This window comes from Arvicanthis niloticus, chromosome 8 (genome assembly GCF_011762505.2).
Source record: "Arvicanthis niloticus isolate mArvNil1 chromosome 8, mArvNil1.pat.X, whole genome shotgun sequence".
NCBI classification, from domain to species: domain Eukaryota; kingdom Metazoa; phylum Chordata; class Mammalia; order Rodentia; family Muridae; genus Arvicanthis; species Arvicanthis niloticus.
In genome coordinates this window covers 34,382,110-34,408,904 of record NC_047665.1, presented here as the reverse complement: position 1 = coordinate 34,408,904, position 26,795 = coordinate 34,382,110, and the positions used below count along the sequence as shown (strand labels likewise).

General features: G+C 35.8%; 1 protein-coding gene and 1 non-coding gene across 3 annotated transcripts; both read left to right on the top strand.

The window, feature by feature from the left end:
• The first annotated feature begins 2,187 nt into the window (after positions 1-2,187).
• On the top strand, positions 2,188-10,016 carry LOC117713906 (prolactin-2C5-like). Of its 2 annotated transcripts, none has more exons than XM_034510442.2 (5): positions 2,188-2,218; positions 4,416-4,591; positions 7,594-7,701; positions 8,766-8,948; positions 9,834-10,016. In XM_034510442.2, exons 1-5 carry the CDS (start codon positions 2,188-2,190, stop codon positions 10,014-10,016), a joined length of 681 nt encoding a protein of 226 aa, XP_034366333.1. The 2 variants fall into 2 exon arrangements, with proteins under 2 accessions (XP_034366333.1, XP_034366332.1); XM_034510441.2 differs by having other exon boundaries at positions 9,828-10,016.
• A 16,124-nt stretch (positions 10,017-26,140) lies between these two features.
• On the top strand, positions 26,141-26,243 carry LOC117714493 (U6 spliceosomal RNA). Its single transcript, XR_004607565.1, has one exon. It is a non-coding gene; the product is annotated as a U6 spliceosomal RNA (small nuclear RNA).
• Positions 26,244-26,795: the final 552 nt, after the last annotated feature.

Below are 26,795 nucleotides of genomic sequence, written 5' to 3'. Positions count from 1 at the left end.
GTAAACAGCAGAATACAGATAGACATAGCAACATTAAAGTGACATGAATTTTGCTTAAGCTAGAAATGGCTAATTATGGCTACAACAAACATCATAAAGTATAAAATTTCTAATAAATGATGTAGAAATGGGGTAAATAGAAGTCCTGTTATGATGCAGAGTCTATGTCAATGTTAAGGAGAATCATCTGAGGAGATGAAATCAAGTTGAACTTAGGTTATTATGGGAAATGGGAGCCTTTAGGTATGAACATTGTTCTCCCAGTTCTGGGATCTTTCAGTGGACATGCATGGCTGATAAGTAAGATATAGCCACAGGGTCAGCCTGGAGCCAGTTAGACACTTCAGAAGGGAGGTGATGTCACCAACTCCTGTGTAAGAGAACAGACCCTCTTCCCAATTTACCCTATTCCAGGACTACCAGTGAGAGCCTACTATACAAAGATGGCTCAGTGGCCTTATGGAAGTGGCTCAAGATGAGGAAGACTAATGTAAGACTGGCCAATGAAATTTGTAAAAATTCCATTTTCCTTGGTATGATGAATCCTATAAAATAATATATGTCTTCAATGATGTAGAGTTTATTGTAGTTCATATTTTAAGAAGACTCTTTTGAATGTGACAGGACAGTGAGGCAGCTGCTCATACTGCTTCCAGAATCATGAAGCTTCAGGATACAGTACTGTTACTGACATTCCCTTGTCCTTATCATTCCATATGAGGCATAACCCATGGAGTTCTGCTACCTACACTTATGGTGATTCTTTGCCACAGAGACAGTCAGATACGGAATCTTTCTAAGAACAAATTCTAGAGATTTCCTAATTTATTCATATTTAGTTGCCAATCTATATAATGTACCATAATTTTAACTTCTGGAATACATGATAAATTGAAGCAGAAAACATCATAATCTGAATTTCAAACAAGATTCTTTCAGGGAGAGGAAAGAATAGCTACCAAATGGTGTAACCAGAAATTAGAGAAGTTTAGAATCACAGCCTCATAGGTTATTCTTAGTCTGTTTTTATGAAGAATATGAAAAATCATGATGTCATCCTGTCTTTATCTAATATGTAGGTTTATCTTGTTTTCTACAACTTTGCTCTTTAGAGGACCCAAGTAAAATGGCTAGTGATTTATTTATTTATTTATTTATTTATTATAACACATTAATGAGAAATTTGCTTGTTTTCTTGTAATGTTTCAGGAAATACTAAATTCAATTCAGCATGAATTTATCTGCTGCAGAGATAACTGGGCCTTCAATGATTCTGATAACTATCTGTAAGGTTCCTCTGTATAAAGATAACATCTAGTATTGTACAGATTTGGAAATCAATCTGCAAGCAAAGATTGCAGCTAACAGTTTGATAGCAATTATCTATCATGGTTGGAAGTCTTAGCTTAAACCATAAGGTTACTGAAATATCTCATGATTCATGTACTTAGCTTTCCTTGAGCTTTAGTGAGTGCTACTGAACAGCCATGTAATACAAAATACTTGCAGTGACTAGGAGGCAAACAGTACTAAATATAAGAGACTATGTAAGGAGATGCCACATTTTCTGGTTTCTTAACATGGAAATCTGTGACAGAGTAAAAGATCTCATAGAGATTGATGGGTTTAAAAGTATAATGTGGTACTATGATGGCCACTGCTATGAAATATCAGTAAGGGACTAGCTTAGAAGATCATTACCAACCCAAGCCAGATATATAAACTCACCTTACACTGATAAGACTGTTGTGAGGAGAAAGAAGTATGTTTGGATTTGATTTAAACTCACGTCTGTAGGCAGAGGCTATGGTTGTTACTTATAAGAACCAGAAGAACTATCAGAAAAACCTTGGATATAGTTAATTCGCATCAGTCTTCTTGGGTCAGATATGGTTTTGGTGATTTACAACATAACTTGGACCATAGTCATGGCATAAAAATGAAGTAAAGAATGCCTATATACCAAGGTTAATCATTGTTGTAATGAGGCTATTATCTAATGATGGGTGAGAGTAATGGTATCCTCAACTTAGATTCCAGACATTGCTTCTTCCTGCCCCCTAGCAGTGTGTGGCCCTGGGGATGATGTGCTGCACTATATAGGAGGTGGAAAGTTAACTGGAGACAGGAGTTTGGCTAAACGGCTTTCCTGAATCAGCAGCCAAGCTGCAGCGGGACTCTGCGGAGATGCAGCTGTCTTTGACTCAACCAAGTTCCTGTAAGTTGCTCTTCTCTGAACTTCCTCAGATTGACCTTAATCATTTCATTATTGTAAAAAGATGGATTGGAAAATTTACTTTCTGTCATTATTATCTCTGTATATGAAGTGAATTGATATTCATTAATGCATGATCCAAAGAAGTAAAACAGATAAAGTTGAGAAATACTTTCAAACTATCTCTCTAGACAGTAACTAGTAACTCTTAGACCAGTGGTTCTCAAAGGGGAGCCTTCTACCGAGGAAATTATATGGTAATGTCTAGAGAAATTTTTTGTTGTCTTGATTGAACTAAGTTAGAAAAGAGGAATGTTATTGATGTTTATTGGTAGAAAGTTATATGTCAATACAACTTTGAATGACAAAGAATGTTCCAGAATATGGAATGATCACTTTTACAAAGGCAAAACTGCAGATATTGAGGCTTTTAACTGTAATGAAACCATAAGTTAGATTTTATAACAACTGCAGAAAGAAAAAGCAACATACTCTGATTCTTCTTTCTCTACTATGAGTTGCTTGACTAGAATGATGTAATCGTTATTATTCCAGGGATAAGTCAATGAGAATAACAAATGCATATTTATATAGCCTAAAAATTTTTATTCAAGGAAAATACACTTTTAGCATGCATAAAACCTGTGCAAATTCATGCATGATCAAATATCAGAATAGAGGGGGCATTAGACAGTCTTCTACAGCTGAAGCTATTGGCAATTCTAAGCTGCTGGAAGGGGGAGGACATGTTTTTATGTGTAATTCCTGGTAACTTGATCAGGATCTAGTACACCTCCAAGAATACTTGAAGGTACAAATTGATCTTAATTTTTTTTAACAACACAAAGATGTGTGGCTGAGGAAGGGGATGTGGAGCTGGCAAGAGTTGGGGAATGTGGAGTGAATATCAAAACATAATATGAATTCTTAAGTAACAGAAAAAATGGCAAGTACCATTGCTTAAATTTTCACTCATTTACAAGTAATATGAATTGACAAGCATACATTGGATTTTATTAAATGATAAAATAAAATAATTAGCTCTGGCTAAGTTTCTAAAATACTATAGCTAAAAACCAGAAGATTATCTCTTCCCCTTCTCCCACCACCGCTCTGTGTGTGTGTTCAGATTTTTCCTGTGAGTAAAATTTACCAATTTTCTACTTTTCAGTTGCACATTTTCAATTCTATTTATCAATGGTTTTGTTCATCAGAATTTTTTTCTGAGCAGTGTCACTAAATTAATAGAATTTTCTTTGTAATAAACACATGTTGATTCATCATACTCAAGCTGCTAAATACTGATGCATCCATTATTCAAAAGTAAATTGATGATGACACCAATCTTGGTCATGATATAAAATGTTAAAACTGTGTTACACAAAGTAGGCATCTATTGACAAAGAAGAATATGTGACATTATGATACAGAAATATCCATTTTAGACTATGGCATAATGTATTGACACAATTCTCTACATTGTCAGAATTAGTAAACAGTTGTGTGTTTATTCCCATGTAGTTTGAATATAAAGCTAATCCACAGAGCTGTTCTTATCACGCTGGTGCCCCATCTACTATTAGGGAAAATGTAGGGCCTGCATCAGTGGTAGCCATTGCTGCTATTGAACAAAACTTGTGTTCACTTCTTGGCACCTTGTGTCTGCTCACAATTATATGTAATTTTAACTCTAAGAGATCTGGCACATTCATCTAGCCTGTATGGACAACAGATGTAGATATGCCAAACCTATGCAAGTATAGGTAAAATGCTGATATATACATAAGATTAAATAAATATTTCTAGAAAATGTTCTACAAACTCATGACTTACCTCTTACTACTGAAAATCAGCAGCGAGTCACAGGACGTTAAATGGTCTGAACAGGACTTCAGCACCTTGCTTTCACTCAAATTAAGCTACAAGTGTTTGTAGAATGCAGAGTACTCTTGGGTCTGATTTTAAAAAGTGTAAAAAGAACATTCATGACTCAAACAGAGAAGATAAGAAAATTACTTAACTTAGGTTTCCCATTGTAAGTTATTCATTACTCTCACAGTGATAAAAAGCAAAACAAAACAACAAAAACAAGTTTCTTCATAGGAGGCCACTGTGACCACAAGAAAACTTCTATTGACAAGATGACTTTTAACCTCACAAAAATGTATCTCAGAGAGGGTTCTCTACTTCTTTTTAACAGGGATACTGCTCCTACTTTTGGTGACCAGCCTGTTATTGTGGAAGAATGTAGCATCAGTGCCCATGTGTGCAATGAGGAATACTCGTTGCTTTACATTCTTTGAAGACACATTTGAATTAGCCGGCAGTTTGTCTCATAACATCAGTATAGAAGTTTCAGAACTGTCCACTGAAATTGTAAGTACCCCACTGACTTCTGGCTTCTTACCAAATCAAGTCTGGATCACAATGGTTGATATACTGTATAGCCTAAAGCAGAAAGCACCATAATCTGCATTTCAAATAAGCATTTTTTTTCCCTCAAGAAGAACTCAGCAGCTACTGAACTATAGGGCCAAAAAGACAACACTTGCATAACATGTAGGATATTAGCTGAAACACAATTATTTTAATGTGTACCTATGGTTCACCATTTATTTTATTTACTTTTACAACATAAAGGCATGCAAAATATAACAAAGGAAATGTTGATTCATTTTTCCTTTATCTAATAGGCTACTTTTATCTTTTATCAATCAATCTGTCTGTCTATCTATCATCTACTTTACCTTTTAATGAAAATATTTTTCCCACTATAGTAGATAGATATCACCTATTCTTCAGGTTTCCATGACTTCTAAGTACAGGGAGTTGGTGGAGACATCCCATTTAGAGATGTGTGTTTCAAGATCTCTCATGCTCTGCATGCTCTCTGTCTGTGGGTGTCTATCTTTTTTCTTGTGCAAAGGAAGCTCCTCTGATGATAGCTGAGCAAGGCACTGATCTATGAGTATAGAAGAATGGCATTAGCTGTCATTTTATTTCTCTAGCTTTCTTTGGTTTTGCTAGTTTGTTTTTGTTTCTAGAAGAATGACATTTGATTTTTGCCTAGGTCTCAGGGCTATCCAGTCTCAGGGTTTTGGTCACCTAAGCAGTGTTAGGTATGGGCTTAATATTTTCTGGAGTTTTCCTTAATCAGGTATTGATTATTTAATTCCACAACCTTTGTATCACTGCTTTTCTAGCATCTCTTATAGGCGGGACTCCATTTTATATCAAAGGGTTTGTAGCTGAGTTGCTGTTTTTGTTTCTCTTTTGATAGTGTGCAGAGTACCTTCCTGTGACAAAGATGCTAGCACACATGAGTGAAGGCTCTATGGAGTCACCAACTCAACTTTTTCATGTTCAATGAGTTGTGTAGATGTTGTCTTTAGCAATGGGACCTTGCCTTTAGTATGTGGAGAACAAGCTATATTCTTGGCAATAGTACATCTTGGGTTGTTTGATGATTTCCAACCCTTTTGACCAATAATTCAATTAGATACAACCCAGTACTTATATAGAAATCTTCATTTGGTGACAAGAAGAAGTCAGATGAGGCTCGGTCTCCTCAATTAGTTGTCAATTGCATTAGATTGCCTTCATATATGTATATGTTTTAGGAAGCTTATACTGTATAGATTCCCATACTACCTCTCAAATAGCTTCTACTTTTAGCTATCATTTCAATATTCTCTTTCTTTCTCTTCTTCTCTTCCCCTCCGTACTTTATTCCGCCATTCTTGCCTATCCCATTCCATTACACACTGCAAAATTGTAATAAAGGAGAAACCATTGCAGTGACTTGCAAGAATTAAGTAGATTTAAAGACACTGGGGAAAGGGAAAGCAAGAATATTTATAATTTTTCTTCAGATTTCCAAATGTTATGAACTATTTATAATGAATTCCAAGATATTTGTTTTAATAATAACAAAGTCTGGTATATGCTGGGTAAATGGTTAGGTCTTCATAATGGAAGTACTTTGAAGGTTATATGTTAGAAATTCTACTCTAGTCAATGAAGTCACAATATATGACTTTTGAACATAGAGGAGATGTGAGAAGTAGGCTCAATGCTTGCAAAGCCTATTCTTTCTAGCATTCATTTTACATGTTATTGTTTCTATCATTTAAATTTTCCAGTGGGGATCATCATCAAGACCATCCCCCAAATCCTTTAACCTATCAAATAACTCATTAATGGTAATATTAAATAATACTTTAAATACTAGTTTTCAATAATAGATACTACAAACAATAAAGATGGAGGAGTATATACAGGAAATAATTGACTGCTGAGTAATATGAAAATGCTAAATATGTTTCCATTTTAGTTCACTCATGGCTTATGTTCTCTAGTACAATCTGTGCATGGTTTAAGACTTATTTAGTCAAGACCAACACAATAGTTTTCTGCATTCCTAATGACCTAAGTAAGGTATTCTTGTGTAGGTGCGAAGGTATTTGCAAGAAATGTTGTACAGTGTGGCATTTGTTAGAAATGTTTCCTAAAAGAATTGATGATTAAGAGAATTGCTGATTTTAGTATCTGCTTGACAAATCACAACATCTAGAAAGACTGCAAATAGTAAAAAGGAAACTGGAAAATTTGAAATTTAGATGGATATAAACATACTACAGATAAAGGTTAAAGTGTTGCTAAAAGTCTTCCCCAGGAATGAACACCTTACTTGGCTATACAATACTAAATGATCATCCTTGAAATAATATATACACAAGTATATATATATATATATATATATATATATATATATATATATACTTGTGTATATATTATATATAATATATGTATAATATATATATATTATACATATGTATGCTGAGTCTCTCTCTCTCTCTCTCTCTATATATATATATATATATATATATATATATATACAGACTCAGCAGGCATTGGTGTAGGTGTACCCTCATGTATATGGAATGTATGTGTGTGTGTAAAACAATAATAATCAAATAAAAAGATGCTAAGAGATCAGGTAGTGTTGGCACAAACCTTTTATCCCAGCACTTGGGAGGCAGATCTCTGAGTTTTAGGCCAGCTTGGTGTACGGAGCTCTTTATAGAGAGTTGAGGATACACAAAGAAACCCTAGCTAGGAAAAAATAAATTTTAAAAAGATGCCAAGAATTAAGATGGAGTAAGAGTAGGATGATGGGAGAGAAAGAATATGGAAGGGGTTGAAGAGAAGAAAAGGAAGGAGAAAATATGTAATTGAATTTTAATTAAAATAATTTTCAGGGTCATTTATGTAATATATTAGTTTCAGTTTTTAGTACTCACTTTAAAATCATTACTTTCTCTTCATTTGACTCTTTCACAACTTCTACTCTCAACTAAATATTTCATCAATTTCAGGAAAACCATTATGCTCATGTGCCTGGGCTCAAAGACAAAAGCCTCATGAGATGCCACACTTCTTCCCTCCCTAATCCAGAAAACAAGGAACAAGCTAAGCACACACATGTGAGTTTGCACACAATGTACTTTCCACCAAAACTTTGAAAATGTTCATTGAATTTTTTTATATTATAAGTTATTAAAGGTATCGTATAGGCATGATAATCACTTATATGGGAAAATAGAGACCAAATATATAATAAAAAGATAACTATAATGCAAAGTTGATGACTTGTAAGTGAAATGTGCCAAGTAACATTTTCATGTATCTATAAATTGTCCACAGTGAGAGAACCCTTTTCCATTACCCACCAATTCTATGGTTCATACTATTCTGTAGGGGACTTTTAAACTCCTATTGAAATTCAAGGCTAAAAACATACTGATGCAGGCTTAAACAATGATGATGCAGTTGTATTTATCATATGTTAGTAACGGACCCTGTGTTGACAGAACTGGTTGTATTAGCAACCAGTTAGCTCACTATCTCATTTTGACTTTTAAGTATTAAATATATGGTTTTCTTTCCGTTTCTAATCCTAAATATTGATTCCTAATTGTCCTCACCTGTGGCATGAATAAAAGACAACTAAAGAAAAGAATACAATATATACTGTATGATATTCAGCAATGTGTTACCATCCTGCTATCTGATTACAAGTTTATGTATCATGGTTGTGCTAATTATTATTTTTATCATCTTACACTTATGAATTCCTACATAAACCATCTTATGTTGACTAAAAATTACCATACATCCTTATACATTTGTGCAATTAAAATGTTTCCCCATTTTCTGCTTAATGGCAAAACATTTTGTGTCACTTTAATTCTTATTCAAAGCATAATAAAATAATGAAGGAAATGATAAAAATCAAGATTATATTTCATGAAAGTCATCACTTCTCTAGAAACTTCATAAAGCACTCTATTGAATTTTCTGAATTTAATTCACTCTAGAATTCTACTTCACAATGCAATGACTAAATTTTATACTTCTATGGTTGAACTTATACAACTACAAAAGATTGTAAATACATATTTGAATAAAAAGGGGGAAGTTTATTTCAGTCTTTTGAAGAAAACTGTATTATCTAATTCTATTATATTATTCAAATGTGGTTACCTAGTATGAAGCTCTACTGAAATCAGGGCACATGTTTTTGGAAGCCTGGGAAAGCCCTCTGGATCATCTAGTGAAGGAAATATCTACCATGAAAAATGTTCCTGGTACTATCCTCTCCAAAGCCAAAGACATAAAGCTAAAGATTGAAGCACTCCAGAAAGGGGTTAATTCCCTCATTAGCACCATGGTAAGTACTCCCATACATGTCTTTTCACTTTTCTTCTTATAAAAGAGGTGAACAGAGCAAGAATAGAGTTTTGAATCAGTTCACTTTAAGAAAAAAACCACACACATACATACAAACAAAATAACAAAACAGAAACAAACAAACAAAAAAACTTTGGCATCCAAATAGCTAAAAGCCATACTATTAATTGGATGCTGCCAATTCCAACTGTTTGAGAAGAGTTTTATTCAGAACCTTATATCATAGGGATCTCAGGAAAAAATAAGTGTTTCTCATTTTAAGTTGGACAGTACTTTTCCTGGTCCAAAAAAAAAAAAAATCAGACACCAAGACACACACCTAAGAACCTGAGCAGGTATTATCAGCACCATCATCCCATGACTATTCACATTTTAAACAATCAAGTATAAAAATCCCTGCACCTCAGATTAAGAATATTCATATTATATGAAGGATGGATTTGATCAAAAATAAGCTATGTGAGAAAAATAATCTGTTTTCAATAAAAAGAAAAATGGACAATATTTCAATGCCAGGACCTATTAAAAAAATCAAGCCATGGACTTTTAAGGACAAAGGGACAATCCTTCCATGATATAATAAACACCTATCCCTTCATTATTCTTTTCTCAAATCTATGTTTAAAATCAAACATAGATTGTTTGTTGATTTTCCATTTATCAACTTCTGTAAGAATGTAGTTGATCAGACAAGAAAGGCAAGCAACAAACCTTTCTCTTTTAGCTACCCTCACCAGCATCACTGATTTTAGCTAATTTTGACAATTCTAACTTCTTACAAATTCATTTAGCACTTAGAAGGAATAGGCACCAAGGTATTATAATATGATTGATAGTTGAATATATTTTTGATGATCAGCTTCAGAATGCAGATGAAGAAAGGAACTACCCTGCCTGGTCCAGACTGCCACTCTTGCAATCCGACAGTGAAGATGCTCGCATTCGTTCTTTTTACAGCACGATCAGTTGCCTAGACAATGACTTTAAGAAGGTTGATATATATCTCAACGTCCTGAAGTGCTACTTGTTAAAACAAGAAAACTGCTGATACTTCTTCCATGTGATGTGCTTCTGAAATATCATGTAGCATCCTTTAAATTTTTATCCTTTGAATTTGTTGTTGTTGTCTCATTTAAAAATAAAAAGTAGCTCTCAGAAATCTAAAAGTCTCATTAGGGAATTGGTCAAAATTTCTATTATGGATTTCATATAACACCAATATATACCATCAACACATTTCAATCAAATGCTTCACAAGTAGTAGAAGTTAGACATGCAACCAAAACATTTTGTAACTAATTTAATACTTAGGACATATTATTACTTGTCAATTTGTAGGAGTCAGGAATTGGTGTTTTTAGGAACCTTCCTGCTAAGACTATAAAACTTGGAATATTTGTGATCATTAATAAAAGACAGACACTACTGATCACATAATTTACAGAGTTCTGAAAGCCAACATGATTATGATTGATATACACCATCCCCAAGTATTTCAAAATTTTAAAAAAGTTTAATATCTCCGAGAACAACAATTATTAAATGGTTCTTAATTTCTTTAAAATTTTCTTCAAAAATAATCATCTGAATGCTTATCTTTCTTTGGACCATCTTTGACATATACCACATGTTCTTTACCTTGTATAGACAAGACTTCTCTGGACTGTCTTCAATTTCTTCTCATATTCACATTATTTAGTATTATTATTCCCCCCTCCTCCTCTGTAAGGAAAAGCACATGGTGTATAATAAAATATAAAGAGTTTCTTGATGTTTCTAGCCCTTTCTTCTGGATTTTCATTTTTTGTCTTTTAGAAAATTAGATACAGAATTAGAAGCCATAAAACTTGGTAACCTCACTGACTTATGATTTCAATGATTTATTGCTGGCTAATCCGTATTTCTACATTTCTTGAATACATACAGAGGTTCATACCAAGTTAATTAATATAAAAATAGTTTTGCAAATCTATTCAGGTGATTTTTTTCTAAAACTATAAATGAAGAACACATATTTTTCAGGGAAATTGATGCAGTTGAAAACAATCGTGTTGGTTTATTAAAACTAGCCCAATAAAACAAATATTATGTTTTCTCTCACTTAGAAACCTAAAATTTAACAAAAATGCTTAAAATCCTGTATATAGATTATGTGATAAGAAATTTAAATTCTCTAATAAATCAAAGTGAACTAGAATAACAGGAAGGGAGAGAAACCTTATTGTATTATGGGGCTGATTGTATCTAAAGTACATTTATTTTCTTCTATTAAAATAGTTTTATATCATCTGTAAAATATGCACAAAATGTAAATTTTAAAATCCCAATATTGACAAAGTCATAGCTATGAAATACTGATTAACTTTTGTGGGCTCAGAAGACATTTTCAGTTTTTCATTTGATAGACCTTAATTCCTTGCCTCTGCTAGTATACAGGTTATAGTCTCAAATCTAAATATTCATAGCTCAGAAATACAAAGAAGAGATAACATGCAGCATTAGTCTAAGTCTAGGTTGCCTTGCTCCATAAAATATTTTCCAGTTCCTTCCTTTTGCCTGCGTGTTTTATGGTTTTGTTTTTCTTTACAGTTGAGTAAAAGGCAATTGTTTATATATGTCCCATCTTTGTTACACATTCACCCATTGCTTATATGAATGAATATAGCTAAGCAAGTATCTTGATAGAGATTACCAAGGCATTTAGTAAATTTAAGGGAATTCTATAGGTGAGTCATTTCGTAGAGTATCTGTACTGATTTCCATAATGATTTTAGCAGTTTCCAATCCTATGATTATCTGCAACCTCATCAGCATTCTTCCTCAGTCATCCTCCTTATATAATCTATTTTGACTGAGTTAAGATACCAGTTTTAATTTACAATGACCTGATTTCTAATGACATGGGATGTTTTGAGATATTTATTGAAATTTTTTGTTTCTTTTTTTTGAGAATTCTCTGTTCATATTTATAGCCCATTTTTTGGACTGGTGTAATTTTTATTGATTCTTTATGAGTATTTTATATATTATAGATATTAATTCTTTAACTAGTGTGATAATTATTATTTTCCAATCCCTGGACTCCTTCCTTTGATTGTTTATTTATGTGCCTACAAAATCATTCAGCTTTATTATGCCCCACTTGTTAACTGTTAGACTTAATTCTCGTGTAAAATGAATTCTATTTATAAAGTCATTTGCTGTACCTGTATCTTCTATGTTGCTGCCTTTCTATTCTAGAAGTTTCAATGGTTTAGATTTTACAATGATGTCCTTGATTTATTTATAGAGAGCTTATATGCAAGATATAAGTACAGTTATAACTTAATCCTTCTACATATAAATACTCAGTTAATTCAGTCATTTTTGTTGAAGATTCTTTTTCTTCTAGTACATATTTTTGCCATCCTTGTCAATTATCAGGTGGTTGAAGTTATATGTAACTAACTGGATGTACATCTTCTATCCTATTTCATTAATTTGCATACGAGTTCTCATGCCAGGATCATACTTCAAAGCTGATTTTAAAAGGGAGTGGGGACAGTGGACATTTCTCATCTTGTTACTGTTTCAACTTCTTTCAATATTGTGGTTTGTTTAAGTTGCTGATCAGTTTTGTGCTAAAATTTGATGGTTCAGATGTATCTAGAAATCTTTGCAATTATGTTAGGTTTTCTAACTGATCAATAATAAGTTTTAAAATATTGTCTTATAGTATTACAAGTTTATTTGGAGTTTTCTATATACACTTATGCTTTTTATTTTATTAACTTGACTCTCTTCTCTCATTATTTTGGTTATTCTGGCAATGGGTTGGTCAGTCTTGCTTATCTTTTGAGTTAACTAGTCTTAGTTTAAGTCCTTGTGGGATTTGTCATTACTCTTTCATTAATATGAGCTCTACATTATAATAAAAGTATTTTAAATCTTGCATCTAATACAGGTACAAGAAATACACAAAATACCAAATAGTACCAGAAACTATACTCCCCAAGGCATATTAGAAATACTAGATAAACAGAACCAGGACTGGTTGGGCTGTAGCGTGCTCATTCGTGTAGATCCTATTGGGCTGAATTGTGGGTCCTGTGTCTGCAGTCCCCAAGGGGCTTGGGCTGTGGCTCATAGAGGCAGAGGTGCAGGAAGTTGACTGTGTTCACTTCATGCAGTGCCAGGCAGATGGTGGGCTGTGAGAAGCTGTGGGACTCCATTCAGGGTGGAGGGAACACAGTCTGGAGTCCTGAGGTGGCTAGAGCTCTTGAGTTGGGGGTCCCCGGCCAGGAGGTGGCCAGGAACCGACTGGTCTCAGGCCTTGGACTCTCACAAGGGTCTAGTTGGGTCGTACAAGCTGTATCTACCCCCATGGCCAAAGAGGGGAGGTGGAGAAGCTCTGGGTGCAGAGATGAGACTCTTGGTCACTGCAACTCGCTTGGCTTGGCCTTGGTTGGCTTGAGTTTGTGGCATCCATGGCTGAAACATAGAGAAGTCATTGGTGGAAGGTTAGAACGTGGCTCTTTAGTTGAAGACCTTCTCCACAGTTCCCCAAGGTGGGCCCCAAAGAAGATAGTCCATGGTCTTAAGGTATGGTCTTAAGATATTTATTGTCATGGTGGAAAATGGATGAAGCTATACCCTGTATTCTCAGTATGGGCTTGAGATAAAATACCTTTTGCAAGGAGGAGGGTCTGGGAAGGAATGCTTAGTGGGCTATGCCCTCTGGCCTTTAGGTATCTCATTAGCATAGAGATCTGTCTTGAGGCTCTGTGGCCTGTAGTTAAGCCTTCTACCTGTGCTATGTGACCTATGGCCACAAACCTTTCTGTGTGAGGGGCAGTAGCTATGTGGAAGGAGCCAGGGGCCCAGGAGCAAGGTCTATCTCCAGCCATCCCTGAAGTTCTCCAACGTCAAAGCCTGTGCTCAACCAGGTACCCAGTTGCCTCTCACAGCCCACCACCCCACAACTGTGTATTGAAAGTTTGAGATGGAAAGTGAATACACACAGACACACACAGACATACACACACACAGACACACAGACACACACACACATATATACATATATATATGTATATATATGTGTATATATGTATATACATATATATACATATATACATATATATACATATATATACATATATACATACATATATACATATATACATATATACATATATACATATATACATATATACATATATACATATATACATATATACATACATACATACATACATATATACATACATACATATATACATATATACATACATACATATATACATACATACATATATACATACATACATATATACATATATACATATATACATATATACATATATACATATATACATATATACATATATACATATATACATATATACATATATACATATATATATATATACATATATACATATATACATATATACATATATACATATACATATATACATATATACATATATACATATATGTATATATATGTATATACATGTATATATATGTATATATATGTATATACATGCATATATGTGCATATATATGCATATATGTATATATGTATATATGTATATATGTATATATATGTGTATGTATGTATATATGTATATATGTATATATCTGTATATACAGATATATATCTGTATATACACACACATATATATATATATATATATATATATATATATATATCTATCTGAAGGACAGTCCAACAGAAAAACTAATTTCTCAGGGAAAGTTTAGAAGACATAAGAACCTAGAGTAATGTGTTCTGAGTTTGAAAAGACTATATAGACTAAGCAAGATCATTTTATCTATTAAAAATATCTGCCATAGTTGAAGAATAAATAAATACATCTATACAATCAAAAATAAAATATTCTATGTCCTCTGGATTAGTCCTACAAAAGATACCAGAAAGAGGACTTTAAAGGAGAAAAAATATAGCCAAGAAACTCAGAAAAACAAAACTGATTATAACTATTAATTTCTATAGTCCATTAGAAACTTAAACACAAACAGAAAAAACAGCAGCAAAGCAACTGGAAACAATACACCACTTACAGAAATAACTTTAAGTACTGGTGACCTTAAATCAGAAGACGTGGTTAGTTGAAAATAATGATGATAATAATTGCAATTACAATAGTACAAAAGAATACAAACCACATATTTTTATTTCCAGTACAAAATAGCTTAAAAGAACGGCACCAGCTTATAGTGAAAAGATCAAAATTTGATCTCACAATATTAACACCTGGAAACAAGCAAACATTACTATCTTAGTATCTGACAAACCAAGTGTAAAACCAAAATTAATCAATCAGAAGAATAAACATAGACTAGTTCATTCTAATCAAGAGAACAATTAATCAGGACGATTCTACAAGCTTAAATATGTATAAATAAATCTCTGGAGTGACTACTTAATGAAAAGAAAAATATTGAACTTTAAGACACAGATTAACACAAACTCAGTAAGAATAGTTACTTTAAAACTTTACTTGCACTAATAGGTCATTGGGTCAGAGAATATTAAAATTAAATTATATCATGCATCAAATGGACCAAACATGTTTATGGAATATTCCTTCCAAATAGCAAATCAAAGAATAAAATTTCTAGCCTATGTAAGTTTCTATAAATAGAACACACTAGGACACAAAATAAATCTCAAATAATCAAAATAACTATGTCTATTGTATCTGACCACAATGTAATCAACCCTCAAACTAATGGCAAAACAATCTCTAGAAATTACATGAACTCAGTAATTTTAGACAAGAGAACACTGCATGATGAATAGATCAATGAAGAAAAATATTAAATGCCTCCAAGCAAATCAAAGTGAAAATGCAGCACAACCACATTTTTGAAGCAAAGAGTTATATGACAGTATATTACTATAATAACCACTACATTTTTTTAAAAAAAAATCAAAAAGAGAACAAGCAACAAAATCTAGATTTTAGAAAAAAATGAAAAGGAACTAGACTCAAATTCAATAAACAAGGGAAATAACAGTGTATTTTATGTAGTACAAATTAAGCAGATACTCCAGAAACAGACTTTTTGTATTTCTTCTGTACTCCATGTTAACCATATAATCTGTAGTTTCATAAAATCTGACCTCAATAAACTTATAGAATATCTTAGTTTCATGGGAACAATCAATAGTGTTATATGCTAAAACTGAGCCATTTCTTCAAATGCAATCTACTTTGAAACAAAGAAGAGGAGAAGGAGAAGGTGGTGGTGATGGTGGAGGAAAACAAGGACAACAGGAATAAGAATGAGAAGAACAAGAAGAGGAGGAAGTACAAAATACACATTTTTGTTAGGAATGGAGCTGTTGACATGCCCTCTGATATTCTCTGTACATAGTTCTTGCTTATGCAATACAACATATATTATACATGTATTATCTAACATGTATGGTTATGTTCAGTCTAGTCTGAAAACTACAGAATTTGATTAAACATCTCCATTTTCCAGAGAACTTTCACCATTTATGTTTAATAATTCAAGTAAAATATGAAACTCGAGTATAGAAAAACATATTTCATAAAAGTAAATCCTCATTTATTGACAAAATCTTCTTCAGTAAGGAAATTCTTAACACATTGGTTAAAATGATGGAAGACATTTAAAAAATTTTTATTAATCATTCCATTCATTTACATCTCAAATGATATCCCACTTCCCAGTTACTCCCTCTACCAAGTCCCCATCCCATAATATCCCACTTTCTGGTTATCCCTCCATCACACCCCCATCCTACATCTGCCCTCCCCCTCCCCTTTGCCAGTATGAGAGTGTTCTCCCACCCACACATACTCTCCTTCCCAACAGTCTAGCATCCCCCTACTCTAGGGCATCAAACATCCCCAGGACCAAGGGCCTCCCCTCTTGTTGCTGTCGGGCAAGGCCATCCTTTGCTACATATGTATCTGGAGCCAAAGATCCCTTTCAGTGCACTCATTGTTTGGTGGTCTAGTCTCTGGGAAAACTGGATGATGGGGTTGCAATACCTTTCTGGTCCTCCAGTCCCTCTGTCAACTCCCCGACCAAGTTTCCTGAGTTCAGCCTGCTGATTAGTTCCAAGCATCTGCCTCTGCATTGATCCGTTGCTGGGTGGACCTCCCCAGGAACTGCCACACTTGGTTCATGTCCACATGCACCTCTTGACCACTGCAACAGTGTTGGGTTTGGTGTCTGCAGACATGATGTATCCTCAGGTGGGGCTGTTCCCTAGTTGGCTCTTTCTTCAGTCTCTGTTCCATTACTTTTTTCCTGTTCTTCCTTTAGACAGAAACATTTCTGGGAAAAACAAAAACAAAAACCAACCAACCAAACAAACAAAAAAAAACCGTTGAGATAGGTGGGTCGCTCCATTCCTTGACCATTTATTAGTGAGTACATACCATGTGAGGAGTTCTTTTGTGTCTGGGTTACCTCACTTAGATGACAGTTCATGATGAAAGACTTTAAGTGGTAAGAAGAATAAAGTTTGAAGTTTTAATAGCCAAGTACGTTAGTAGAAAAATACTAAAGGTCAGTGTACAGTTTTGTTTTTGAAAAAGCCAAAAGAGAAAAAAAAACAGATAAAAGTAGTTGAGAGTTTTGATGAATACAAGATATTAAGGAAATTATGGATACAGTTGGAGAAGTCTATTCAGTTCATTCCTAATAGACTGTTATCATTACTGTAGGCAGAAGTAAGATTCATATATAGCAACTACTACTGTATAAGGAGATAATGCTTTGGGTGGTTCAGCTTATAAGTATGGAGAACATTTTTCAGTAGTCAAAAATGTAGATTTCTGCCCCCTCCATGACCAGAAATATGCCAACCTCAAGAACTCCAAGTAGGCTGCCTGCCTACTGACCACACCCACCCTCTCACCACCCATCTACCCACAAGCCTTGTCCCCACCTCATCACTGTGGTTCAGCCTCCAAATCAGACAGATGGCCCCTTTTTGACCACAGATCACACTGGCCCTCAGAAGCCTGGGTAGTCCAGCCACTAGGAAATATCCTCCATATTCTGGGTGCTCACCCACTCTATCCCCAGGTCTCCCTCCACTCCTCATTGCCATGTCCCATTCCCCAAGTCAGGTAGACACCCTGCTTGACCAGAAGCCACACAAGTCATAATAACCCCAAGTAGGCTGCCTATCCATGGATCCCTCTCATTCTTTCAGTTCCATCCAACTTATCCCTAATACCTAAGCCACCATCATTACTGTGTCTCAACTGCTTCTCAGTAAGAGACCTTCTGTGTAATCAGAGGCTACCCCTAGCAATCAGAAGTCCAGATTCAAACTTGGGTAGAGATCCTCTGTTCAACCATGGGCTCAGAGGTTAAGAACACTGACTGCTCTTCCATAGGTCCTGCATTCAATTCCCAGCAACTATATGGTGGCTTACAACCATCTGTAATGGGATCTGATGCCTTCTTCTGGTTTGCCTGAGGAAAGCAACAGTGTACTCACATACTTAAAATGAATAAATAAATCTTAAAGAAGGTGAAGAAGGAGGAGGATGAGGAGGAGGAGAAGGAAGAGGAAGAAGAAGAAAAAGAAGGAGGAAGAGGAGGAGGAAGAGGAGAAGGAAGAGGAAGAAGAAGGAGGAGGAGGAGGAGAAGGAAGAGGAAGAAGAAGGAGAAGGAGGAGGAGGAGGAGGAAGAGGAGGAGGAGAAGGAAAAGGAAGAAGAAGGAGAAGGAGGAGGAGGAGGAGGAGGAGAAGGAGGAGGAGGAGGAGGAGGAGAGGAAGGAGAGATTCCCAACTAAAAGGTCCAGAAAATATTTTTAGTAAAATTATAGAATTTTTTTCTCAACCTAAAAAAGGACATGCCTATAAAAGTAAAAATGTATAAAGAATACAAAATAAATGAGACCAGAAAAAACATTCTTTCACCACATAATAATTAAAATACTAAACACACAGAACAAAGAAGGAATATTAAAACGCTGCAAGGGAAAATGACAAGTAACATATAAATGCAGACTTATTAGAATTACATGTGACTTCTCGATGGAGATTCTAAAACATGAAAGGTCCTGGACACATGTTCTACAGACTCAAAAAGACCATAGATGCCATCTCAGACTACTACACCCAGGATAACTGTCAATCACCATAGATGAAAAAATAAATATAAGTTAAAATTAAACAACACCTATTCACAAACCTAGCCCTACAGAAGGTACTAGAAAAAAAATTTCAATTTAAAATGTAAGCTACACTCATGAAAATACAGAAAATAATATCACTCACAAAAAAGCAAAAGAATGGAACTACAAATACAAACATGCACACACACAAGCACATATGCACATACACACATGCAAGCATACACACACATGCAAGCATGCACACATGCACACACACACTCAACACCACCATCTCCACAAATAACAACAATAACAAAATTACAGAAATTAACAATCATTGAAATCTCTTGCTAACCTACTCAAGTCCCCAATATAAAAAAACAGACTAACAGAATATATGTAAAAATGAATGTAAATGAAAAAAAATGGGTGCTGCATGCAAGATATAAATCTCAACATCAAAAGCAGACATTAGTCTAGAATTAAGGGCTAGAAAAAAATCCACCATGATCAAGTAGGATTCATCCCAGGGATGCAGGAATGGTTTAATATACAAAAATCCATCAATGTAATCCATCACATAAGCAGACAAAAAGATAAAAAAACATGATCATGTCACTAGATGCTGAAAAAAAAAAAACAAACCTCTGACAAAACTCAATGCACCTTCAAATCAAAGCCTGAAAAAATTAGGGATACAAGTAACATGCCTAAACATAATAAAGGCAATTTACAGAAAGCCGTTAGCTAACATCAAAATAAATGGTGCAGAATTCACAGAAATTGTACTAAAAATCAAGGACAAGACAAAGCTGTCTATATCTATTGAATACAGTACTTCTAATTCTAAGTAGCGGTATAAACCAAATGAATGAGATCAAGGGAATACAATTTAAAAGGTACATTTATGTAATAGACTATTACTCAACTGTTAAATAAAATGGCCTTCTAAATTTGTAGGCAAATGAATAGAACTGGAAAAATATTATTCTGTGTGAGGCAACCCAAACCCAGAAAGACCAACATAATATTTATTTACTTAAAAGTGGATATTAGGGCCCAGAGCACTGGTTCCTTCCGGTCTGGGCCCAGGAACTGAGCAGATCCAAGATGGCAGCTCTGCCCCCAATCACACAGAACACAGAGGAAGTGGGGCTCCCAGGAACTCTAACCCTGGCAGTATCTTAGGTAAGCAGACAGCACCGTTCACCCCAAACAGGGAGTAACTAGTACCCACAAGGACCCAGGAAGTCACTCCCAGCCTGGAGCACTGGTTCCTTCTGGTCTGGGCCAGAGCACTGAGCAGATCTTGGGTGGCAGCTCTGCCCCCAATCTCTAAGAACCCAAAGGAAGCAGGGATACCAGGTGCTCTAACTCAGGCAGTATCTTAGGTAAGCAGACAGCACCGTTCACCCCAAACAGAGAGTAACTGGGAACCACAAGGATCCAGGAAGTCACTCCCGGCCCAGAACACTGATTCCCTTTGGTCTGGGCCAGAGCACTGAGCAGATCTTGGGTGGCAGTTCTGCCCCCCAATTTCTAAGAACCCAGAGGAAGCAGGGCTCCCAGAGCTCTAACCTGGGCAGCATCCTGTCTGCACTTGAGCACTGAGCAGATTTTGGGCTCCAGCGATTACTCCAGTAGTTACACCCGCCCCACAAAGTTCTGATACAACCAAGATAATAGGAAAGACAGGCTCCAGTCAGGGACAGGGCAGGTAGCACTAAGGAGATACAGATGGCAAAAGGTAAGTGCAAAAACATAAGCATCAGTAACCCAGGGTACTTGGCATCATTAGAACCTAGTTCTCCTACACTAGAAAGTCCTCAATTCCCCATATCACCAGGAAAGCAAGATTCAGATTTAAAATCACTTCTAATGATGATGATAGAGGACTTTAAGAAGGACAGACATAATACTCTCAAAGAATTTGAGGAGAACACAGGTAAACAGGTAGAAGACCTTAAAGAGGAAACACGAAAATCCCTTAAAGAATTACAAGAGAATACAACCAAACAGGTGAAGGAATTGAACAAAACCATCCAGGACATAAAAATTGAAGTAGAAACAATCAAGAAATCACAAAGGGAGACTACACTGGAGATAGAAAACCTAGGAAAGAAATCAGAAGTCATAGATACAAGCATCACCAACAGAATACAAGAGATAGAAGAGAGAATCTCAGGTGCAGAAGATACCATAGAAAATATCAACACAATTGTCAAAGAAAATGCAAAATGCAAAAAGTTCTTAACACAAAATATCCAGAAAATCCAGGACACAATGAGGAGACCAAACCTAAGGATAATAGGTATAGACAACTTAAAGGGCCAATAAATATCTTCAACAAAATTGTAGAAGAAAACTTTCCTAATCTAAAGAAAGAGATGCCCATAAACATACAAGAAGCCTATAGAACACCAAATAGACTAGACCAGAAAAGAAATACCTCCCATCACATAATAATCAAAACACTAAGTGCACAAAACAAAGAAAGAATATTAAATGCAGTAAGGGAGAAAGGCCAAGTAACATATAAAGGCAGACCTATCAGAATTACACCAGACTTCTCACCAGATATTATAAAAGCTAGAAGATGCTAGACAGATGTCATACAGACCCTAAGAGAACACAAATGCCAGCCCAGGCTACTATACCCAGCAAAACTCTCAATTACCATAGATGGAGAAATCAAGATATTCCATGACAAAACCAAATTTACACAATATCTTTCCACAAACCCAGCACTACAAAGGATAATAGCAGGAAAGCTCCGAAACAAGGAGGGAAATTATACCCTAGAAAGAGCAAGAAAGTAATCCTCTTCCAACAAATCCAAAAGAAGATAGCCACACAAAGATAATTTCACCTCTAATAACAAAAATAACAGGAGACAACAATCACTGTTACTTAATATCTCTTAACATCAATTGACTCAGTTCCCCAATTAAAAGACATAGGCTAATGGACTGGGACCCAGCATTTTGCTGCATACAGGAAACCCACCTCAGTGCAAAGACAGACTCTACCTTAGAGTAAAAGGCTGGAAAACAATTTTTCAAGCAAATGGTCCTAAGAAACAAGCTGGAGTAGCCATTCCAAAATCTCCAGCCTGAGAACACAAGGGGGGGGGGGGGGAACTCATGGCTCCACCTGTATAGGTAGTTGAGGGTGGCCTTGCCAAGCATCAGTGGAAGTGGACAGCCTTGGTACCTGAAAGTTTGGATTCCCTAGTGTTGGGAAATTGCAAGAGCAGGGAGGCGGGAATGAGAGGATGGTGGGAGCACACCCTCATAGTCATTGGAGGGGGGAATGGGGTAAGGGGTTAGGCATCAGTGGAAGTGGAGGGCCTAGGTGCCCGAAAGTTTTGATTCCCTGTTGTTGGAAAATTTGAGAGCAGGAAGGCAAAATGTGAGGATGGTGGAAGCACACCCTCATAGAAACTCCAAGAATTATATGGATTAGACATGACAGAGGCAGGCCGCCAGAAGACTAGATTCCAGAATTCAAATAAACAATTATTTTGATACTAAAATTTGTTTTGAGAATTGTATATTGCAGAATACATAGCCTTGGTGTATCTACTCATCAGGCAAGCTGAGCAGACCTGCTCGAACCTCTGATGTCCTGGAATTCCAGCTAGATGCAGTGAAGACACAGTGTCAGGGGCTTATCAATTTACTCTTCCCCCAACCCCTCTTCTAATATCTCAACACCCATAATCAGCTTGAAGAAGTTAATGAAGAATCGGTGCCCCTATACCCTGGGCTTGGGGACTGAGGTGCTTAATATTGGGCTGTCTTTCGAGGGAAAAGTAGTGGTTTTGGTGGAACAGGGAGGATTAGCTAGGATTTATTACATAGCCATGACCTACTGGTAGAAATATGTATAATTGTTATTAAGATGAAGTTATAATTTCTTAAATGGTACAAAATTTACTTTGATTTCAAATTGAAAGTTTTCATTGGTACAAGCTTCTTATTAATATAAAAGTGAGATGAATATTGCTTCTCTCATAGGCATTGCACCTGTATAACACATTTAGGAATACAAGGCTTAGACCCAGTCCTTCTTTAACTTTTTTAACTTATTTGAGATGGTTAGCCTGTGAGTTAAGGGCCTATAGCAAATTCATGGCTTTGAGTTTACTGTTAGGGTGTTTTCTATATTTTCTTTAGTAATAGCTGAGAGGAGTTAACAGACAACAGTCCAGATTGCCTTATATAAATAGTTAGTTTTCCAAACATCAGAAATCCACAGAATTGATGTTACAAACATTTCTGTATTAATGTTCATTTTGATTAGAGACCTGTCTGCTCCTGACAGCTTCCTGTCTTGGGTTCTAAGAAGAAATTGAGCATCTTTGGAGTTATTCCAATTGTGGTAAGTCAGCCACTAGGCAAGAATTGCCTCTTTCCATCTACAGACAAATTACTGTTCAGAAAAGGACATACTTGCAGAATAGTCGACTGATTATATCTGCCGAGACAGAGTAATCAGCCCTTAATAATTCTGCATCACTAGGTCTGTCAGATGATCCTGGGCCAGAAGGCTGAAGGTTGGATGCTCCAACGTTCTGTAGTATAGGGACTGTCCAGGTGTTCAGCGGTCTCTATAAATTGACCAAGTTTTAGAAGCTATGCTTTGTGCTTCCCATAATTTCAGTTAACTCAGTCATTCTGGATTTCTGATGGGGTTGGAAACTTATAGTCTCATAGTCAATCCTTGCTATTTATTTTGAGAGAAAAGACTTGAGAGGATGGTTTTCAGCTGACATTCATTCTAAAGCCAAGAAAAAAAAAAGCCAGGTTCAGAACTAAGTCTTTTATGTAGGAGAGATGACAGAGGTTCTGCTTGGTCAACAAAATGATGGACTGGGTATTAGGTCTATCTTGCACCTTACTGACATAAATTGGTATAGTTATACTCTAACTGTGTTTTGAGAGAAAAGTTTTATTTTAACAGGAAGGGTGATATGTAGGAGGAGATAAGGTGGGAGGAGTAAGAAGAGGAGGAATAAGGAAATGAGGAGGAGAAGGAGAGGAGGAGCTAGGTGATGAGAGAGAAAGAGAGAGGGGGGACAGACATGGAGGCAGATGTTCACATGTCTCCACCAGACAAAGATAGTTGATATATCTAGGTTGGGTATTAGGTTACACTTCTGATTGATATTGAGCATTACCAAATTTATAAAGCCATTGGTTAACATAAAAAAATTGTATAAAAGCAAAAAGGAGAAGAGGGTATGGGATAGGGGTTTTCTAAGGAGGGGAAATGGGGGAAGAGGATGGCATCTGAAATGTAAATAAAATATCCAATAAAAAGGGAAAAAAGAAGTGGATATTAGTTATTAAGTAAATGATAATCATACTACAATTCATAGATCCAGAGAGGCTAAATAATAAGAAATGCTCAGCTGTGGTGGTGGCATGAATTTCCCTGCAAAGAAGAAATAAAATAGATTTTGCAGTGGCACTGGGAGCAAGTGCAAATAGGAACAATATGGATGAGGTTGGAGAGAGAGGGGCAAATGGAGAGTATAGGGAGAGATGACTGAAACTGATCTGGAGGTTGGGGGGGTGGCAATGTGTAAACCTATTGTAGTGGAAACTTCCATGAACCTGTGTGCGTAACCCTAGAAAGGACTCCTAGTAATTGAGGATATGGAGCCTAAACAGTTCATTTTCTGTAACCAGGCTAGGATTCCAGGGGTATGACTGGGACACCAACTCAGCTACAAAAACTTTGACTTAAAACCTGTCCTTCATGCAAGATGTACTAGGGCAATGGTGGCTCAGACCCTGTGGGAGTAGACAACAAATGACTGTTTTAACTTGAGTCCCACAGCACGAGGGGGAATCCATGCCCAATACTTCCTGGATGGCAAGGAACCAGAAGCAGGATGAGGCAGAGACCTAAGGTAGAATCAAATACCACTGGTCAAAAAACAAAAACAAAAACAAAACAAAAAAAAAAAACAAAAGAAAAGCCAATGAAATCATTCCGATTATTATTCTGCTGTACTTAACAGATTGATGCCTAGCCCAATCATCATCAGAGAGGCTTCCTCCAGCAGCTGATAAAAACAAATGCAGAAACCCACAGCCAAACATTGGGCAGAGATGTAGAACCCCGAGAAAGAGTGGAAAGAAGTATTGTAGGAGCCAGAGTAGTGGCGTACACCAGGAGAACATAGCTACAGAATCAACTAAACAGGGCTCATAGAGGCTCACAGAGACTGAAGTGGCAATCAAAGAACCTACATGGGTCTGTGCTATGTCCTCTACAAACACATTGTGGTTATTTAGCTTAGTGTTTTTTGGGGACTCCCAAGACTGGAGAGTGATGTGTTGTTGTTGTTGTTGTTGTTGTTGTTGTTGTTGTTTTGCTATTCTTGAAACCTCTTTCTTCCTACTGGATAGCTTTGTCCAATCATGATAAGAGAGTTTGTGCCATGTCTTATTGCATCTTGTTATGTTGTTTACCTGACACACACACACACACACACACACACACACACACACACACACACACACACACACAGGATTCTGCAGATCTAACCTAGATTCTATATTTAGTTCCCAGACTAGTTGGGCTACCAATACTTGCCTACAACCTACAGTCCCCTCTCATGCTATAGCCAAGAAATATTCTCAACAATCTTTGCCAGGGTCTAAACATGTCATGCTCTGTCCTCCTTGCACTGTCTCAATGCCCTAGATCTTTACCCAAACTCTAGGCTTTGACTAGAATACATCTCATGAATGCCACCAATTTTTAGACCCAATGAGGCCCAAACATCCTGTGCTCCATGTTAACCCATTCTACTCATATCAGATGCAGAACTAACAAAAAACTCCACATAGCCATAAATCATAAGAAAAAAATCAAAATTAAAGATCAAGATGGTTTTTCAATCCCAAAATCCGTCAGTCCTATGGATAGGTTCACCAATTTTGAAATTGCCCAGATGAACACTAGGAAACAAAATTTAAAGAATAATCACTTACTCAACAAAAGTCTTAAGGAATTTAGAGAACATACAAATTTGTGCTTGCTTCAGCAGCTATGAACTAAAACTGGAACAATTAAGAGAAGATTGGCATATACCTGCTCAAGGATGATATGTAAATGTGTGAAGCATTTCATATTTTTATATATAATAATTAAACAAAAATGTAAAATTTAAAAGAATGTAATAAAGAACCACAGAGAAAATATAGGATACCAGTAAAAAACTGAACCTTCAAAATTAAAAGAATAAGGTGCTGGAGAGATAGCTCAGCAGTTAAGAACACTGGCTGCTCTTACGGAGTTCCTGAATTCAGTTCCCTGTAACCACATGGTGGCTCACAACTAACTATAATGAGATCGGCTGCCTACTTCTGGCATACAGGTGTACATGCAGATAGAGCACTCACACACATAAAATCAATACCTTTTTTGATTACAAAAATAGATGAAGAAGAAGATTCCTAGGTCACTGGTACAGACCAAATCTTCAATAAAATTGTAGAAAGAAAATTACACAAATTAATAGAAGACATACACACACAGATTCAAGAAGTACACAGTACACCAAATAGACAAAAAACCGACAAGAAAGTGTTCATGGTATATCACAGTTAAAACAGAACAGAGTATTGACTGCTTCAAGAAAAAAAGGCGGGGGGCAAGCTACACACTAAGTAAAATTCATCAGAATAA

Bases quoted from the DNA above. Each gene is read 5' to 3' on its own strand.
- LOC117713906 (XM_034510441.2), top strand. From the start codon at position 2,188: ATGCAGCTGTCTTTGACTCAACCAAGTTCCT. The intron at 2,219-4,415 runs GTAAGTTGCTCT...TCTTTTTAACAG, and splicing joins TTTGACTCAACCAAGTTCCT to GGATACTGCTCCTACTTTTG. The intron at 8,949-9,827 runs GTAAGTACTCCC...TTTGATGATCAG, and splicing joins ATTCCCTCATTAGCACCATG to CTTCAGAATGCAGATGAAGA.